Raw genomic sequence first — 21174 nt, 5'->3', positions numbered from 1 at the left:
TAAAGACCCGAGGCCTTTAAGATGGCTTTTGAGGGAACATAATCTTTTGGACTTAAGTTTGGAATCCAAGTTGAGAAGTCAGGTAATCATTTGTATATATGAGTCTGTTTTTCAGAGGAGAGTTTTCAGTTGGAGATGTAAATATGGGAGACATCAGTCCAGAAAATGGAAGTGAAACCAAGGAGTGGAGGAGGTAATTTAAGACAGTACAGAGAAGGTGGGAGTCTCAGGAGCTAACCTTGAGAGCCTCCATCATTTAAATACTGGGCAGAGAAGGAGACTGATAAACAATCGGCAGAAGGAAAACCAAGAGCATGTTGTGTTGGAAGCGAGTAAAGGAGATGTTTCAAGGCAGAAGGAGTAGTCCACCGTTCCAAGTGCTCCTAGAGATGATGAGGAAGGCGAGGACAGTGTGTGCTGATCAGGCTTGGTGACATGGTAGCCGGTCAGGGCTTTTCAGGAGCAGTTTTGGTGGAGTGGTAGGCAGATTCTGATTGAAATGGGCAGATGGGGAAATGGGAGTTTGTAAGGAAGGGGGATGTGTAGAATGTTGATGATCTCTGTAGGTCCATGAAGAAGATGGGACCCTTGAAGGGAATTGTGGGACCAAGGGAAGCACTGGAGTTTGATGTATTTTTTTAGGTAGGATATAATAATGTTAAGTTGAGTCGTAAGAAATTGGTGACATTTGACTGTTTTTGGCTTACTAGAATGGCCACTTCTTTTGCTGTGACCTCATATAATATGTTACATTATACTATTGAGGATGAGTTGATTTTAGAAGGGAAGTTTGATGAAACAGTGTTGAAAGGGTTTAACTAGAAGAATACAGCCTTTGAGCAGTTGAGAGAGATGGATTTGGAGCTCACCAGTGAAGTGTTTGGCTTTGAAGCAGAGAGAGGGGAGGGTACATATTATTTCAGTTGTAAATGGAAAGAAGACTGATGTGCCGATTCAGCCATGCTTGAGTGATCGTGGTGATGCGAGCCCCAGCAACCAGTGCCTTGTATGGAGTAAATAATTATGTGATAAGTTTTTGGATTTAGTGGTAGATGTACATTGACTTTGTTCATAGGGCTGTGTGGATACAGATCCTAGTTTGCTTATAGTAAGCTCTAAATTTTCTCTCAAAAGTCTTTGCTAGCAGTGATATTTTTGCTCAGTTTTTCTCTTTCATCAAGAGCCAACTAAATCAAATATCATGACCTCCTTCCTCTCTCCTTGGCAGTGCAACACTGTGACCTCCCTGTAGAACTGATTAGCAAATCACAGAACACAGTGGTTTTCTCACAAGCGATTTTCTTGCCCTACAGAAAATTGTCTTAATATTACCATCAGTATTCTTTGGCTTGTCAGCATAATTGAAACATTATCTATGATTTCTGTTACTTTAATGTGGACTACAAGTGCATCTTTTTAAGGTCATAGCACTTTTCTCTGTCGCGTGTACAGAGTTTGCTTATGGAGGTGTGTATATTTCAAGAATTTCAGCTGTTTGGTGGGAGACTTTATTCCACTGCATAATGGAGTTTAAAAAATGATTTTCATTAGACCATTATACTAACATATCCCTAGGCCACAATTTCCTCCATGAGCTTATTAATTCAGTACAAAATTCCAGGTACTGATCATTAATTGTATCTTTAAAGCTACAATGAGATTGAAAGTCATCTTTAATGCCTGCAGGATCCTTTTTCATGAACCATCCATTGCCCCTAATGTTTGTTTTGAATAGTACTCTCATCCATGGATTATGGGACCAGGTCAGTGTGTTTTTTCAGTGTGTTCTTGTTAAGCTCTAGGCAGCTTTGCTGCATCCGTGGCTCCAAAATTACCTTTTCCTGAAAGTACAGAAAGATCTGGAGAAACATGGGCACCCATGTATTAACTTACACACTCTAAGTGATTGATAAAACACATGGCATCTTTAAAAGCTCTGATGCAGGCATTTTAGACTAAGCTAAGGTTTTATTTTATAGAGATGTGTAGCTTTACTGCAGCAAGATGAGTCAACATGTTCTAACTCTGCTTGGAATCAGAGGAACTTGATTTACTGTTGTTACCTGCTGTGGTAGAAATTACAAGCATCACTGAAGTAGGCTTGTATCTTTAGTGTTGGAAATATTCAGCAGAATTCATCAGAAGTGATTTAAAAAAGCCATGGTCTGTGGTGTTGTGATAATGAGTGGAGAACAGGTTTCCCTGTATTTCAAGCAGCCTTTGTTTGATCATGTCTGTTTAGGAAAATATATGCAGATTAGTCACTGTGTACCCAAGTCTCAGGTATGTTCAATTTCCTTGGGTGAACTTTGGGTTATGCCAAGGGGTCCCCTCTGGCCTTTCCACCGATATCGATGTGTGCCTGTAAAGAAAGATTTGTAGTATAATGCTGCTCAACAGCTTTGCTGACCTGCAGTCTGCATGGTTCAACTGACTTCTCTTCAGCTAGTGTCGCACTGACCATCACGGTTCCTTTGCTTTGCCATTTCTAGTCATGCACTGATCCGTATTTTTTTCTTGCTTTTTTCTAGGGGAAATGGGGCTTGTCTTGCAGGATTAGTTCTTTGCTAAGACCTTGCACCTCCTGCTTCTCTATACACTGATGAACAGGCTTCAGAGTTCTCCCTTGTAAAGACATGGTGCCCCACCCTAGGGGTGACAGTTGCCTTAAAGGACTACAGTTCTTACCTCCAGGAGCTGTTTCTAAGCCATGGTCTGAGAAGAGAGGCCTGTGAGAGCATCTTTCAGGTCTGAGAGGTACACGGCCATCTGGTGCTCCTGGTCTCTCCAATGTCAAGGCTTTGGGTATTCATCCCCAGTGTCGTCTCTCCCCCTCACCTCCTGCTGATTCGCTTCTCATTTTGGCTACTGTTTTGTTTTTTTCTTATTCCAAAATATCTCCCCTAGTCCTTCAGAATTCTGTGAGCTCTCACAGTTTGCTGCAGTGGCTTTCTCCTGGTAGGTAATTTCCTCCCTCTCTTACTGAACTGGCCTGTACCTGGGAGTAGAATCTTTCTTTCTCTTGGCCTCCCCATTACAAAATCAACAACCACTCATAACAGACTAAAGAGATAAATACCCATAACCAGTTTTTACCATCTTGATTGCAGCCTTCCATGTGGACTTTTTTTCAAAAGGGGATCATGTCTACATACTATTTTTTTCATAAATACTACTTTAAAACTGCTTTTTCTTCACTTTCTCCTGAAGTTACCTCCCCAAATATTTCTGATTCATTTAAAGTTTTTGTATTTCTAAATTTTTAACGACTGAAAACGACTCTATGGTGTTAGATGCACCATTTAGACATTTAGGTTTTCTCTTCTTCCTTCCTCCCTCGTGTCTTTCTGTTATTTAAGGTGTTAGAATTTTTGTTTCTGGGTGTCCAGAGTTGTTTGTTTACTGTGCATAGAGTTCTTTTATTAAACGTTAGTGCGGACTTTTTGGGGGCGTGGAGCAGGCTGTTGCTGTCGCTGTGGCAGAAACGACAGTGTCGCCTTGGGTGCTCGTACCTTTATCTAATGCACATCTGTCTTTCCAGGGTGCAGCATTATGCCTGGTACAGTGGGTGTTCACTAAAGAATTACTGTTGAGTTGAATAAATGTGAGGGCCATGTGACAAATATATAAGTACTGTGTATTTGGGACCTAGGCTATAGGAGTGAACAAGACTAAGATTGTCGTTGCTCTCATGAGTTAGGTTGTTACTCAGGATTGCAAGGGTGGTGTTTAGAGACAGCAGACCTTTTCATGTGAGGATCAGTGAAAAAACCTAAAAGTCACACGGTCTAGTAGAAGCAATCTAAATGACTTAACAGTGTGGTGATTTGGAGGATGTTCATGCCGATCTTTTTCGTATGTGGCTAATTAAGTGCTGGTTTTTCTATAGATGATAGTTCTTATTTAGGATTATTCACTAGTGTTACTGATTAAGATGGAATGATCTTTTCTCCAGTTCATACTTTTTTTTCACTCTTACAAGGAACTCGAATCAATTATACTTAAATTTAAAATTTCATACCTGAATAGATTATGATGTTCTACTTAGTGATTTTAGAGACCCAGAGGTCTTTTAGGGCTGGGTTTGGGGTAATAAGAAATATATCCCCAAATATTTATGGTCTTTCTGTCGCACATTTTAAAATATGATTAAGCAAAGATTGCAGCCATGGAGAAGATTTTCTGCTGTAAATTGGTGTAAATTTTAACCTTGCCGGCTGTTCATCCTTTCTGTGATCCCACTTATAAAAGTGGAAAGTGAAGGGTGAGTGGCTGTTCTCTTGGGCAGGCACGTAGTTTAAAAAAAAAACATGTGTCTCAACAGAGCTGTATGAGAGTTTCATATAGCTGCCTTTTTCTTTTTTATTGTAGGGCCAACTTTCTATGTTGCAAGAAAAAATAGACCATTTGGAACGTTTGCTAGCCGAGAATAATGAGATCATCTCAAATATTAGAGACTCGGTCATCAATCTGAGTGAGTCTGTGGAGGATGGTCCAAAAAGTTCACAAGGCAATTTCAGCCAAGGTGCTGGCTCACCTCTCCTGCCGTCGAAACAGTTTTCTCTCTCAGTTGACTCTGAAGACTGTCTGTTTGCTTCACGAAGTGGAAGTCAGAGTTCAGATGTGCAGGTAATGTATACATTTGTGAATAATCACTGGGTTTTGATTTGTTTTTTTTGATTTGATCTGGTATCTCTTCCAACTTAGTTACTAAGTTCTGGATTCTAGTTTCTATTTTTGTAAAGTAATTTGATTAGTCACATGATTATTAATGTTCTTTTTAGTGATAAAATTCTGTTATTCTGTGTTTCTCCTAAATTTTCTTATTTTGTACTTTGTGACTGTGGCCTTTTCTGTATGCTTTTTAGGTCTTATTTTCTGTAATAGTTGAGATGTTTAGAGATTTAAATTTAACCAAAGAGATTTTTTTTAATCTTCCTTTGGAGAGTACAAGAGACGCCCTACTCATACTTTGTATCTGTTATACATTATAGGTTTCACACAGTGTAAGGTTAGATTCTTTTTTACTGAATATCCCTTTGTAAGATGGAGGGGGAATATTCTAGAACTGTGCTGCCGTGTGGAAGCTGCTGTCCACCTCAAATGTGGCTTGTTTGTGTTGAGATGTGCTCTAATATACACACAAAGTATTGAAGATTTAGTACGAAAAAAAGAATGTAAAATATCTTTCTCATTTTTCTATTGATTATGTGTTGAGATGGTAATATTTTGAATATATTGGCTTAAATAAAATATCAAAATTAATTTCACCTATTTCATTTTACTAGAAAATTTAAAAGTATGCATTTAGCTTGCATTATATTTCTCTTGGACAGTGCTGTTCTAGAGGGTGGTGGAGTTGAAGAAAGGACTTCTACCTTTCTAAAACTTTGAATGTGTCTCTCATCTTTGCTCTGTTTTGCAAAGTAGCAGAGAGCTGTGTTTAACATTGTACTTTAGACTGGAAACTGGAACTTGCTGATAGGACCTAAAGGGTAAATATTTTAAAGTTAGATGAAAAATGTTGGCTCTGGCCTTGCTTCAGAGTAGAAGTTTTCATTAGCAGGGGACATAATATGATCTCGAGGCCAAGGCTCACAGGTCAAGTCAGAAGCTGGGGACAGTGGCACTGGCTAGGCCATGAGCCTCCAGCCTCATCAGCTAGTATGTGGCCAGCTTCAGGTGGGATCAGAATCCTGTGCTTTGAAGGGGTATCTATTTCTGTGAGGCTTGGCTTTGTTTAGGCTTTAATTAAGCACCTTTTTAAAGGGAAATGATAAAACTTTTTTTTTTTAATCTAAATCTGAGCCAGACAGAAAGGAGCTGCAGAGCAATCATGGAAGTCAGGCAGAGTGAGGCAGCAGGGACCTGGGAGCTGCAGAGCCAAAGAAAGAACTGGAAGGGATAGCAGAGACCAGCTCTTGTCCAGCTGGTTGCCAAGGATTTGTTCTCCTCCTTGGGAACATTTCATCTGAATTATGAATTTTGAAGTGAAAGATATGTTATTGTCTTAAAATACTTTATATTCACTTTTATATAATTTGCTTGTTATCTTTAAATTTTTTTGTAACTCACAGATTAATTAGGATGTATTTTTTAGATAATTTAAATTTTACCAAAGAAGTGTTATATTCTTTGTCACACTTAGTACTATAGAGAGTATGAAAAATAAGTTTTTAGGTTTGTTTGGTTTTGTTTCTTTGTAATACTTTTTTCTTTTGTGTCCAAATAAATTATCATCTAGAAAGAATACAACATTGGAAACTTGGAAAACATTTGAACACTTAAAAGCTAAATCTCAATTTTAAAAGATTCTTCCATTTTAAACCTAGTTGACCCTGTTAATAGTTTTATTTTTAGAATAAAAAATGTAAACATACATAGGCTAAATTAAAGAATAGCTGTAGCTCCATTTCCATTCAGATACAGATTTTAAAATATGAGAGACTGAATATAAAATTAAGACAAAGTGAAAAATAATTTCAGTACTGTTTGAAAATGCTAAATATTTGATCATAATGAAAAAAATTTTGTTTGATGTTCAGTTCCTATCATTTTCTATTGTATTAAAGTAAAGCAGGGGAAGAGGAATTGAATGAAATTATTTTGTATTAGAGGCAGAGGGAGAAGGGACTGTTTATCAAGTTAGTTATGAAGTAGAATTTTAACCCTTTAATGGTGATTAAATGTTTTCTGCCTTAAACTCTTTAATATCTACAGAAATCGTTTTATCCTTTAAAATATGTAAACAGAGTTCAGCAGTGAGTAGTTTTGAGCAAGTACTTCCAACATTACGTTTAAATTAATAGTGGTTGTACATGACTAAACTTAACTTTGTGTGTGTGTGCTTTATATTTTTAGATGTTGGATGTTTACAGTCTAATTCCTTTTGACAATCCAGATGGTGGAGTTTGGAAGCAAGGATTTGACATTACTTATAAATCTGATGAATGGGACACTAAGCCCCTTCAAGTCTTTGTGGTGCCTCATTCCCATAACGACCCAGGTAAAGTTTGCACTTCAGAAAACCTAGAGGTTCATTGTAAATCAACTGTACTTCAATAAAAAATAAATAGATTAAAAAAAAAGAGCAAACCCAGAAAAAAAAAAAAAAACCCTACAAACAACAGCAAAAACACTAGAGCTTAATAAGCCCTTGTAGGCACAGAGTATTTTAATGAGAATCTAGTATAACCCACTTCTCAAATTTTTGTGACATTTTCTCTGACTTTTAACAGTAACATATTTCTTTTATATGTCATTGTATTTTGAGTTCTCATTTTATCAATTTATTGGCCATTCAAAGATAGTACTTGTACAGTGTGAAACAGGAGTAAACACAAGAAGGAAAGTTGTAGCTTTGGGAGATGAAAAGTTGCAAGCTTTTATGGTAAGGTACTGAGAGTTCATTATAGTTACTTCTTATGTGTTGTGTAGGAGAATGATTTCAGGTCTGTAAACTCTACGTTAGCAAATGCAGAGTGCTCATGGGAAAGTTTGTATCTTTCAAATGTAGAAACAGAGCCTTGGTGTCAAGCAGATATGAGTGTGAGTCCCAATCCCAACAGTGTTAGACAAATTTAGGCCAGTTACTTACTCTGAGAGTAAGTTTTTTCCCAGGCAGAATCAGGATAAAGTGTTTACTTCATAGGGTGAAATATTAAAGGCATGTTGCATGGCTCCAAATTAACTGCTACCATTATCATTAATGTTACTGTTCTTTCATGTGATAACTTTTGTTACTTACTGGGGACAGAGATTTTTCCCCCAAGGTAAAGGGAAATTGCTAAAATTATGATGGGAAATATGATTCAGTGTTTATCCTTGTTAGTGTGAGTACACAGCACAGAGTAAATGCCCAGTGAATTAAGTTGCAGGGTTCTTTTTGGAATGTACTTCCAAAGACTTCTGTAGGGACTGACTTATGCTTCTATTCATTATTTTTCTCTATTTCACCATATTCTTTGAAGATTTTTTTCTTCAGTCTTAACATTCAATTTTGTCATACTTACGTTCTTTCTCACTAGTTTATTGTTACATATTTCTTTCTGTTTCTAAGACAATAGAACTTTTTGCTTTATGTCTGGACATGATTTGGTGAAGTTTTGAGTGTGTGTGTGTGTGCACGTGCTGCTTTTGTGTGTGAGAAATAGTGTGGGAGGTAGAGCTTGGATGCTGAAATGTTTAAATTTTCAGTACACTTCAATATTTAGTATGCACAGCGGTATAATATGTATGAAGTCAATATTGTCCTGGAAATTTGTGATGAGCTGTTACCACACGTCAGCTTCTGACTTGGTTTCCCTTGGTTTCTATCTTTGGTCTTAATGCCTTTATCTTTTCCTACACATTCCTATTAGCCTTATTAACTTTTCCTCTTGTATGTTTCACGTCATCTTCCTCCTTAATCTCAGCCTTTCCCTTCAAATCTAAACTCAGGATGGCTGGACATTGTGGAAAACTGCAAAGATTTGGAGCCAGGCAGGATGAGGCAGACCTCCTGGTGTCCTTGGGCATGTTCATTTGTGTGTCTATGAAGTGGAGTCATATAGGTAGAGTAGCATCTTAAGCAAGAATTAGTTATAAAGTAAGTACAAATGGTGATGAAAATCACATCTAATGAAAATTCCTTTTGCTGTTTATCCACTTGAGCACCAGTTAAATAGTACATTTGCATTTTAGGGGATGTGGATGAAAAACATATATCTTTGTTTATATATGGACTCACTCAGTGAGGGGAGGTGCTCGCTCTTGGGATCTGAGACTGCCTGTTGGACTGCAGATTTTTTTTTTTCTAAAACTCTCATTTACTCTGAACTGTTTCCTCAATGAGTGATCAGGTGGCAAAGCTTCTTGTACTATTTAAATTGTTCTCTCCTCTTTTTTCTGCCAATCATGTGTAGTTTAATTCTTGCTATTTAATTGGGTGTCTGATGTGATTCCATTATATAGTATTCCTTGTAGATTTATAAATACACTTAGCAGTGTGTTTTACAAGTCCTCCTAATGTGAACCCATCGCTCTTCCTTTTTGATTTTTTGAATACCTTTATTATCTTTTCCCCTTTTCTGCCATCCTCAATTTCTCTCGATCTCATTTCTTGTTATTCTATAACATGGGCCCTTAACTGAAATAATAAAATTTGTAGTTTACCAGGCAGCATGCCAAATGTTTTCTAAACATCTAATGCTCACAATAACTTTTGAAGGTTAGTGTCATTATTCATGCTGAAGGTGTACCAACTTGCCAAGGTTACACAGGTAGTAAGTGACAGCAAAATACTTCCCTGTTCGTTTACTTGAATCTCCCACCCAAATAAACGCCAGTGACAGAGACCATGTGTTTCTTGTTATACTCTGTCCTGATTTCCTAGCCTGACACTTGACATAGAGGAATCGCTAAATATATGTAAGGCCTTCACTGCCCTGTCTCTGTGCCCCTACATGTATCTCACACTGTACACACACACACACACACACACACACACACACACTTGCATTTAGGCACAGATACTAACTTTTGTTTGGTCTCTTCATTAGGATTGAAGCTCAATGAGGGCTCGAACTTTATCTTATTAACCACAGGGTTGCTGGTACCTTGAACAGTAACCAGCGCATAGTACAGACTCATTTAGTTAAATAAGTTAGTGAATGAAAGAATCTGACTCAGCAGACTCATGAAAAGGATGACTTATTCCTCTGCCTGCACTTTTCTTTAACTTTCTGCCTTCCCTTCTTCCTGTTGTCTACTTCTCTTCCTTTAAAAAATATCATATGTAAAATGAACTTTGTAATCTTAAATACCAACAACAGACATGCTATTAAGCTCTTAAAGGGCAGGCATTGCCTCTGCCTTTTAGACTTTGTTTGCATTAAGGTTTCTTTTGCAGTTAGTATGTTGTTCTGTGAGAAGACATTCCTCATAACTGTTCCTGGCTGTAATAAATGAATCTGTCTGTTGGTATCCTAGCAACCATGGTTGAATCTTTTTGTCTTAGTGAGAGATGTTAATGACCCTTACCCTCAGGCCCTTCTCCACTTGAGTCAAAAATAATGGTCAGAAACAGACCTTTTAAAACAAAAGTGATTTTTGCTGTCAAGCAAAATGCTAGAGAAAAGAACTCATGGACTTTTCTTAATAAATTTTCACCGCTCCTTAACAAAAGTAGAATTTAGATAAACTAAACTATTCTTTGAAAAACTGAACCATTCAGATCATGAAAAACCACTCTTGGTGCAGGAAAAGAGGTAAGTATGTGCATATACGTTCTAAGTCAAAATGTGACTCTGTGATGAGAAATCTTTGTGTAATATTCCTAAATGAATGTGCAGTTAGGCAATTTGCTTTCTAAATGAGATTTATGGAGATTTGTTTGCATTTTCTGAAACAACAGTTTAAAACAAACGTTAGCTCAGCTTATCAGTGTTTGTTGGGGATAGAAATATTTGAAATAAATTTTTTAAAGATTCCTGTATTTAGTCATCTAAAGAATTATGTTGCTGCATTTTTCATATATGGAGATATTTTTCTTTTTGAACCAAATTGGAAGGATAAATTTCAAATTATATGTGTATTTTAATAAAATTCCTAATTATGTCCTCTTCCAGTCCAGAAGGACATGTAACAGTTATCGTACAGTATTTTATACAAGTTAAAGTTGGAAAGGAATTATCAAGTAAATGTTGATAACTTTGTACTGTTATGCTTTTGAAAAGTTTTGAATCATCGACCATGAAATTAAATGTTAGTTGATTGATACGTGTTCATGTTGTATTTAATAAGCTGATTAAAACACAATTACAGCACCTTTGTATCTGCAATCTTAATTCTTTGCTTCCCACTAGTTAAACTGCTGAAATACTTAGTTAATTTTCCTTTAAAAGAATCGCAGCGTGTAGAGAGAAGATAAGGTATACTAAATGGAAAATTGGACAGCATATTGTTAGTTAAGCAGTTTGTACAATGAACAGTGGAAAATAATACCCATGTAGTATGACTCCAAAACAGAAATAAGACCTGTGCCTAAGAGCCACACTAGAAAATAATTTTCTTCTTTGCGCTTTCATTTCTTTTGTAGAATTTTTATGGACTCAAATAAATGATTAGGATTTTTCAGTCTTTTTTTTTCGAAAATTAAGAGAACAGATTTTTGCATTTAGTATGGTATAATTTGAAATGAGTTTATGTATCCTTATTCTTAAAAAGTTTGTGAAAAAGAACAAATACATGTGAGGAGAGCACAGTGTAATGTTATTTTAAAGCTTTTCTGTTCAAATGTTGTTCAGCACAGTCAGAAGAGAACAGCCCTGGTCAGCCCTGGTCGAGTAATGCCTGTGAGGGGGAAAGGCAGTGGGGACAGAACTCTGGCTGCCAGGGGAGCCTGCCTGCAGGCTGGAACAAGGTGGTCAGGAGAGGGAAGGGTTTGTATGTGGGCACAGTGCGGGGAGTAGTTTTTTCTATTTGTTATTGTGGGATAAAGTGAGTGCTTTGGTTTTGGCCGCTGGACAGGAAGTTTGAATTTCTGGAGCTAAGACAGTATGATGGACAGATTGGCACTCGTTGCCTGTCCTGCCTCAGGGTACGTCGGGTGTGTGCTATTTCCCGTAGTCTGTTGTGCAGCCCTGAAGAGTGGTAAATTAAACTCCACTACCAGGTGAGGGCAGTGAAGCTAAAGTAGGTATAGTAATTTGTTTAAGTTCAGTCAGTCATAAATTGGCAGAGGATGGGGAATTGGAGCTCAGATTTGCCTGATTCTTAGATCCATGTTCTTTCCACTTACTATACTGCTTCTCAAGATACTTTAGTGAGTTCAAATGATGCTGGTACTTCTTCCTTCTTGCTTTATAGGCATTAGCTAATTTAGCACACTTACTAGAACTTTGGATTGTTAATAGGGTTGCCAGATACAGCTGGAAAAAAAAAACTGAGCTGCACATTTAAATTTAAATTTCCAATAATGAATAATTTTTTTACATGTATCCCAAATATCATACGGGATGTATTTATACTGAACATTTATTCATTATTTATCTGAAGTTCAAATTTAACTTGGTATCCTGTATTCTATCTGGCAATCTTAATTGTTAAGAAGTTGTGGCATTTAAGAGTTACATATTTAGCATTGTCTTAAGAGATCTGTAGAATTCATGTATTGGTCCCTTTTTTAGAGGGAAAAAAAATCTAATTGTTTGGGCTTTGCCTGGACTGTAATCCTTAGGAGCACATATGTCAGGTAGCATCTGAGAGATGTAGGTGATCATTAAATATGGCCCACCTCCCCTATTTTGAATACTTTTTTCTGTCCTCAATCCTGGGTGCTTCAGAACTCATCAGTACCCTGATTATACAAATAATTACTAGTACTGTGGGAATTTACTGTGTTCCAGGCACTGTTACAGGTACTTTACATATGATGAGTCCATCACTCCTCTCAGCAATTTTATTACAGAAATCCTGCTTTTACCCTCATTTCAAAGATGAGAAAACTAAGACAGAAAGAGGATAAGTGATGTGTCTGTGGCAGGGTTGGGTTTGGACACAAGCTTTCTTGCTCTGGAATCAGGACTTGTGACCATTATTTAATACTGCCTCTTACAAGTCATACTTTTGAAACCACAGGAGAGCTTCTAGGAAGAAAGTCTTTTAAATTTTTCCAAGCCAAATGCCATCTACTTTAGTATTATTATCATATAAAACATTGTATAAACTATCTTCCTGAAGTAGATACTTCACTGCACTGTTTCCTATCCTTTTTTTCTTGTCTTTTCCTTATTAAAATGAATGTCTTTGTCCTTAAATACTGCATTAGTACATGAGATAGTGAATGGTTTTCCGCACTGTCACACATTTTACAATTAGAAAGTGATTTAGATGCAATATTTTTCAGCTTTTAAAAATCGTTTCTTCTAGAAACTTTGGTAATTTGCCTAGTATTGGCTTAATCATAAGGCCAAGTAAGTGGATTCCACATATCCTGAGACTAATGCCTCAAAGGAAGTCACTTTTTTTTTTTTTTACTTCTAATGATGTCTCTCATATTATAGACACTTTCTATTATTTCACGCAACCAAGTCCATTTGGGAAAGACATATTAGACCTGAAGTGTCCTCATCCAGTGTGAATAGATCCTCATGGATGAAATTCTTAACAAGGGAGGGAAGTAATGTTAGCAGATTTAAACAATATTTTGGAGGTTGATCTCACAGTTACAGGTATCAGGTATCAAGGTATGCAGCCCTTTTAAAGGGCATTTAGAAAAGCAGTGCAGTTAGGGGTCACATTTGGCTGTTATAGACATAACAGCTTCAGGGTGAACAAAACCCCAGCTGTCCTAATAGTAATGCAAATGGGTTCTTCGGCATGATACAGAATTTCCAGTGACAACATCTTACGTGGGTTCAAAAAATACTGTATCTCAAACAACTTAATGGAAGTGAAGTTGATATGCTTTGAAAACTATTAGCTGACACTGAATCACCTGGAGGAAAGGCTAGGTTTTTTTTTTTGAAACCCGAGTTCAAAAGCATTTAGAGGAATCAGCAGGTTTCTAGGTTTCCAAAGACTCAGCTCATCTTCGACTCTACTGTCTTCTGGAAACTTAGGTTAGTTACTAAATTCACTTCATTTTGCCATCTTGACCTCTTATTCTCCTTTGTCTGTTTCCGCTGCAATCTATTACCATTTTTTAGCAGAATTATTATCATGTTTTCATTTCCTGTTTTTCTCATACTTTACCTTGTTAGTCTACCCTTTACACTCACAGTATAGTTATTTTTGAAAACAGAGCTCAGAAAACCTTAACTTCCTTCTTCCTAAGCTATTGGTAAGAAATAAAAATCCTTTAGGAGTTTTACAGTGATCTGACCCCCCACTTCTATTTTTTCACCATACTCCACCATGTAAGCTGCAGTGCAGTCATACTCAGCTGCCGTCTGCTCCCTGAAATTGACACATAATTTCATGGCTTAGTGTTTTTTCCATATGCTCTTCCCTCTATTTGGAACTGCCACCTTTTCTCTCTAACCAGATGATGTCTAATCTAAGAATCTCTCTCCTGTCCTTCTGGTAGGAATTTACCATTTCTTTATTCCCATGGCATTTGGTTCATATTTTCACTGTAGAATCTGTTTTCATTTAGCTTAGCTTTATTGCTTGCCCTTATTAGATGCTTGGTTTGTGTTGGAATGAATAAACCAGAACAGAACATTAATTAAAACTCTTTCACAGTTTATCAGGGGGGAATAATAAGCTTACTTCATAATAGAACGTTGGAATTAAAATTAATCAGCATGTGAGTTATTGTAATACCAATTAAAATTGTATGTGACCCCTTCCTCAAGTGTAAGGTTGGATATTGCAGTCAAATATTGAAGGGTTTGACAAATGATGAAAGAAACCTGTTGATCTTTGTTGATACAGAGTAACTTCCTAAAAAAAAGAGGTTTCTTTTTAATGAACTCTGTGTTTATTTTAAAATTTGAGATTATGTTAAAATGGAAATATCTTGAAGCTTAGGTTGTATTTTTTTTAAATGTTTTTTACCTGGGTATAATTATTTTTTGATTCAGAATCTTTTTATGTTTTCTTAAAAATTGATACTTTAACTTTTGAGTGGAATTAATGTACTCGTTAAAAAATCATTATTGTAGCAGTTAAAACCATAGCAGTGTAACAATGACTTGAGGGCCATGCCTTCTCCTGGATGTATGTTTTAAATCATCTTGGGGATGACAGAGCCTTTTGAAATATAAAATAGAAACTTAAAGGTATGGTTCAAAGATTATTAGGTTAGTATCAGAACAGACCGTGAACGTGGTAGATATAACAGTATGTGGTATCTTTTACCTTTCGTTTCTAGTTGAAGTAGCAAATTTGCCTTTTTACTCCACATGCCTTTTTTTTTTTTTTTCCAGTCCTTCTGTCCATTTACTTCATTAATCTATCAGGTACTTACTGAACTCTTGCTGTCATAGACTTTGTACCAGGTGCCAGATTCTTGAGAATTGACTGGTTTGAAGTTCAGGTTGTATGTAGCAGGTATTTAGACTTCTAAAATTTGCAGGACCTGGGGCAAAAGTACACGGAGGCCCTCAGACGCTATGTCTAAACATTTTAACATTAAAAATGAAACTAATACATTTCCAAATAAAATGAATCCTTTCCTTCCACCTGGAGAAGTAGCTCAGTGAAACGGCAGGCCCAGGGTGAGTTAGGTTGCTCGGGCTTCAGACACACTGAAGCAGTGAAATGTGCTGGTGTGTGTGGAGGGGAGCCAGCCTGTAGGCAGCAGAGCGTCCTCTCCTTTCAGACCCAGCCCTGTCCTAGCACAGGAGGGATCTTCTTGCAGACATCCCTGCACTCTTCCCACACTCCTGCAAACTTCAGTCCCTTGGCCACTGCCCAGGCTGGGGAGTTCACCACCTACAAGTTAACTACCTTGACAGGAAAGGCCATATAGAAGTCTCTAGAAACTGGCTTGGGGATGTTCAGACACAGACTTCTGGGTCCCAGGGACTCAGAAGGGCAGGGCAGGGCAGGTGCTGGGTGGGCATGTTCTTCACCCTGTGGATTTATCATGTGGGATGGGATGTGGTCAGATGAAAAATGGGGGGAATCCCTGCAGAGTCCAGTGCTCAGAGCGGGACACTCCTGCCCAGGTCCTAAGGGTGGTGCTGTGTATGCCCTTGAACCAAATAATACTATGTTCCTTAAGAGGATGAGATCTCCACAAAGTCTGTAGATTGTGAAGCTAAATCAAGGGTCCAAATTAAGAAAAAAAAAAAAAAAGAAATGTGTTTTATCAATGAGCAGTTAGTAGGTGCTTAATTGTTCATACACATTAAAGATAAGCAATAAGAGTTTTCAACTTTATTTACATTTTAGACGTTACATTTTTATGATACAATAGTGATAAGTGAATTTGAAATTATATCTGCTATATAGAACTTCTATTTACTCTTTATTTTTTAAAATTTCCCCACTTACTTGACATAGTGATTAGCTGAATTACGAGTGATAGTGTTGTTAGAGTGAAAAGGAATAAAGGTATTCTTAATGCTGTTCTAAGGCTGTGAATTGACCGCTTAAGAAAATCAGTTTGCCGCTGAATGTCCTGAGATTATTAAATCAAGAAGTAGGAATATGATTTTATGTCACAAAAATTCATCCCATACAACTTTTTATAAAATACTATCTTTGTGATTGGTCTCATGTTAATATACAATTGGAGTTTTATAGTAATTTGGAGAAAGAAAGAGCCAATTCAGTGTAAAAGGGAATACTTGATTACTCTATTGTATAAGAGCAATAAAAGCTAATTTACTGTTATATTACTCAATATTGAAAGCTGCAAGAGGCTATCTTTCAGTTCATTCTTCATTAATTGTGCTTTACTGTAGTGATATTAGTATCTATTATAGATGAGTTTTATGGAAGGCTTTTAAGTTGACATCTCTGAGCTTGTGTTTTGGCTCACGTAAATATCTTTGACATATTTTCTGCATGATTGTTGAAGGGCGAATGGAGTGTTGAAGGCAAAATGGATTAGTCAATCACTGTGATTCCTCTATGAAAACTCCTGTGATAAACTATTCTTTGAAATGGTCCGACTTCATAACAAAGTGTAACTGATGGAAATAAAGAATTGTACTTTTAAAAAATCCCTTTCTTTTATTGATCTTCATAAGGACCATTTCTTCTAAATTTGTCTTTTATGCTTGAAGTCTAGTTTATTATTACTAAGTTAATTTTGGAGACATTCCACTGTTCTTACTTATTTTCTTTAATTGAGTTATTAGCCGAATAATTAGGGATTAATTTTGGTCTTTGTTAAAATTTAGGTAGAAGGTATATGTAATGTCTTAGGGATAACAGTTCTAATAGAGCCATTTAAATAATTTACATGGCTCTTATTGCATATATAATAGCACAGTACAAAAATAGATGTTACATACATTTGATTTCAACTGAGTCTTTCAATACAGAGATAGGTGTATATTAGGCATTACGATGGTACTTGGCAGATTCTCTCCACATTGTGATCTTTATTTTTTGGATAGTAATTACACATTTTTTTCTAGTGATGTATTAGTTTGCTAGGGCTGCCTTAATAAAGTACCACAGATGGGGTAGCTTAAACAACAGAAAATTATTCCCTTACAGTTCTGGAGGCTAAAAGTTCAAAATCAAGGTGTCTCAAGGGTTTGTTTCTTCTGAGGGCCTCTTGTCTTAGCTTGTAGGTGACCATTCTTCTCCCATTGTCTTCACGTGGTCTTCCCTCTGTGTGTGTCTGTGTCCCAAACTGCCTCTTCTAATGAGGACATACATGGTACCTTAGAGATATTGCAGGTTTGGTTTCCAGACCCCTGCAATAAAGTGAGTCACACAAATATTTTGGTTTCCCAGTGCATATAAAAATTGTGTTTACACTATACTGTAGTCAAAGTGTGCAATAACATTATGTCTAAAAAAAGACAATATACAGACCTTAATTAAAGATACTTTATTGCTAAAAGGTGCTAACCATCATCTGAGTCTTCCTTGTAATCTCTTTGCTGGTGGAGGGTCTTGCCTCAATATTGATGGCTGCTGAGTGATCACAGTGTTGGTTGCTGAAGGCTGAAGTGGTTGTGTCAGTTTCCTAAAACAAAATGACAATGAAGTTTGCTATATCAATTGACTCTTCCTCTCATGGATAATTTTTCTGTAGCATGCAATGCTATTTGATAGCACTTTGCCCACAGTAGGACTTCTTTCAAAACTGGAGTCAGTTCTTGTCGCTGCTGCTTTACCAATTACATTTATGTAATATTGTAACTCCTTAATTGTCATTTCAACAATCTTCACAACATCTTCACCAGGAATAGATTCCATCTTAATAAACCACTTTCTTTGCTCATCTATAAGAAGCAGCTCCTCATTCGTTAAAGTTTTATCAGGATATTGCAGCAACCAGTCATCTTCAGGCTCCACTTTTAATTCTCCTCTTGCTCTTTTCACCTTTGTGGTGACTTCTTCCCCTGAAGTCTTGAACCCCTTTTAGTTATCCATGAGGGCTGGAATCAGCATCTTCCAAATTCCTGTTAATGTTAATATTTTGACCCCTTCCAATGAATCACAAATGTTCTTCATGGCATCTAGACAGGTGAATCCTTTCCAGGAGATTTTCAATTGACTTTGCCCAGATCCATCAGGGGAATCACCATCTATGGCAGCTATATCCTTAAGAAAAGTATTTCTTAAAGAATAGTACTTGAAAGTTGAAATTACCTGATCCACAAGCTGTAGAGTGGTTTTTATGTGAGCAGGCGTGAAAACAACATAAATCTCGTGGTCTCTCCATCAGAGCTGTTGAGTGACCAGGTGACCATTGCCAACGAGCAATACTATTTTGAAAGGATTCTTTTTTTCTGAGTAGAAGGTTTTAATAGTGGGCTTAAAATATTCAGTAAACCCTATTGTAAACAGATGTGCTATGATCCAGGCTTTGTTCTTCCATTTACAAAGCATAGGCAGAGTAGATGTAGCATAATTCTTAAGGGCTCTGAAACGTTTGGAATGATAAATGAGCGTTGGCTTCAGCTTCAAATCACCAGCTGTATTAGCCCCTAACAAGACAGTCAGCCTGTCCTTTGAGGCTTTGAATCCAGGCATTGACTTCTCCTCTTGAGCTGAGAAAGCCCTAAATGGCATCTTCTTCCAACAGAAGGCTGTTTTGTCTACATTGAAAATCTCTTGTTTAGCATAGCCTCCTTCAGTAATGATCTTAGCTAGATTTTTCTGGGTAACTTGCTACAGCTTCTTCATCAGCACTTGCTGCTTCACCTTGTGCTATGGAGATGCCTTCTTTCCTTAAACCTCATGAACCAGCCTCTACTAGCTTCATACTTTTCTTCTGTATCTTCCTCACCTCTCTCAGCCTTCAAAGAATTGAATAGAATTAGGGCCTTGCTCTGGATTAGGTTTTGGCTTAAGGGAATGTTGTGGCTGGTGTGATCTTCTATCCAGACCACTAAAACTTTCTCCCCATCAGCAGTAAGGCTGTTTTGCTTTCTTATCATTCGTGTGCTCACTGGAGTAGCACTTTTCATTTCCTTCAAGGACTTTTCCTTTGCATGCACAACTTGGCTACCTGTTTTAGTGTGAGAGGCCTGGCTTTTGGCATGTCTTAGCTTTCAACACACCTTCCTCACTAAGTTTAATCACTTCTAGCTTTTGATTAAAAGTGAAAGACATGTATCTCTTCCTTTCACTTGAACACTTAGGTAGTTGCAGAGTTATTAACTGGCCTAATCTCAATATTGTTGTGTCTCAGAGAACAGGGAGACTGGAGGAGAAGGGGAGAGATGGGGAATGGCCAGTCAGTGCAGCAATTAGAACATTGATTCAGTTCACTGTCTTACGTGGATGTGGTTCGTGTCATCCCAGAACAATGGCAGTAGTAACGTCAAAGATCACTGATCACAGTACACCCTCACAAGTGTAATAATAATTTTAAAATTTGAAATATGATGAGAATTACCAAAATGTGACAGACACAAAGTGAGTAAATGCTGTTGAAAACATGGTGCTGATGGATTTGTTTGACAGAGGTTGCCGCAAACCTTCAGTTTGTTGAAAAAAAAAAAAGGAAAAAGGAAAATGCAATACCTGTGAAGCAAAATAAAGCAAAGTGCAATAAAACGAGTTATGCCTGTATTGAATTAGGGCCCATTCTCATGACCTCGTTTTACTTTCGTTATCTCTGTGAAGACCTTATTTCTAAGTACAGTCACATTCTGAGGTACTGGGTGTTAGGACTTCAACATATGAATTTCAGGGAGACACAGTATAGCTCATAACAGGTATAAAATGAATTCTATGCAAATAGAAGTGTTGGGTAACCAATATGTTTAAGACGTGGAGCTGTTTTTTTAAATGTTTTAAATAAATTATACGCTTTTCAAAATTAGATGTTAGGAATATATTTTATTTCCCCTTTGACCTGGTTTGATTGTAGAGATATGAAAGTGGCAATTAAAGACTCACGATGATTCTGATAATAATAATAGTAGCAGCAGCTAATATTTATCAAGTCCTCTTATATCCTGGGCTAAGGTCTAAGCAGTTAATATTTTTGTCTCTCAGGGGTGCTGCTTGGTCAGTAGGGAGTTAGAGCATCTCCATTTAAGGACACGTTGAATTTTCTTTGCTTGCCCCTGGAAATCCAGGTGTGGATCCTGGCCTCAGTGCTCTGGGGCAGGGGTCCAGTTTCATACCTTTGTGAAGCAAGACAGGATTCTTTGCAAACCACTATTTCATGAGATATCTTTGGGATTTCTGTAGGTACAGTCTTCTTATTTAAACGTGGAAAAGTCGAATTATTCAGGTAGCTTTCTTTGGTGACAAACCAGCTTAAAAGTACACCAGATCAAGAAAGTCCTATAAAGAATATTTTAACACACTATATTTCTGTTTGGCTCATAGCTGCATACTTGTCGTCAAACTGCATGCTTTGTGGGTGCTCAGTAAGTAATTGTAGAATGAATGAATAGATCCCAGTTAAAGCAGAGAAATACAATCACAGTGGCAGTGCTCCTTAGAAGCTCATATTTGTATTGTCAAAATAGTATATTGCCTTCTCTGCCCTGGCAGGTTTTTATTATGTTTTTTGCTGGCAAATACGGCATACAGTGAATATTCACTTAATCGTAGACAGAAGAAATAGTCAGTTTGACCCCATATTTTTTAGACCTCCCACATGTTGGAGGCCTGGACACAATAGAGCAGTAGTTGGACCTGAATATATAGAAACTCCCCTTCCTGTAAGATTTCACAGGCAAGAGGTTATTCTCCACAGGGAACACTTGGTCTGCCACCAGTAAGTGGAATTGGTGGCTGTGTATAATTTTGCCTCAGCCACTCATCACATTGCTTTATTGTTCTGCCAGATGGGGCTATATTTGGAGCTATGGGTCTTGTTAAAAATGTTTCTTTATAGTCAAATTGCAAATGTCTTTAGATAAAATTCCCAGGATATTTGAGAGGTAGTAGGAAAAGTCAAAAGAACTAAGTTGTCAACATTAACAATTTTTTTTTGAAAACACTTTCCATAGATGTGTACACATTTGCTGTTTGATTATTGTCCATTGGTGCTTCAAAAAATGGAATCATAAACAGCCTTTTGAAAACTAATGC

The 21174-nt window shown here is 37.1% G+C and overlaps 1 protein-coding gene across 1 annotated transcript in view; it reads left to right on the top strand.

Annotated features, from left to right (window-relative positions):
• Window positions 1-21174, top strand: part of MAN2A1 (mannosidase alpha class 2A member 1) — a 155230-nt gene that overhangs the window by 17532 nt on the left and 116524 nt on the right. The window contains exons 2-3 of the mRNA XM_031673187.2: window positions 4372-4629; window positions 6862-7006. Of these exons, the coding sequence (XP_031529047.2) occupies window positions 4372-4629; window positions 6862-7006 (403 nt within the window). The remainder of the gene's footprint in view (window positions 1-4371; window positions 4630-6861; window positions 7007-21174) is intronic.

The sequence above is a fragment of the Vicugna pacos genome, chromosome 3 (assembly GCF_048564905.1).
Source record: "Vicugna pacos chromosome 3, VicPac4, whole genome shotgun sequence".
Classification (NCBI taxonomy): domain Eukaryota; kingdom Metazoa; phylum Chordata; class Mammalia; order Artiodactyla; family Camelidae; genus Vicugna; species Vicugna pacos.
This window is presented reverse-complemented; position numbering and strand designations above follow the sequence as displayed.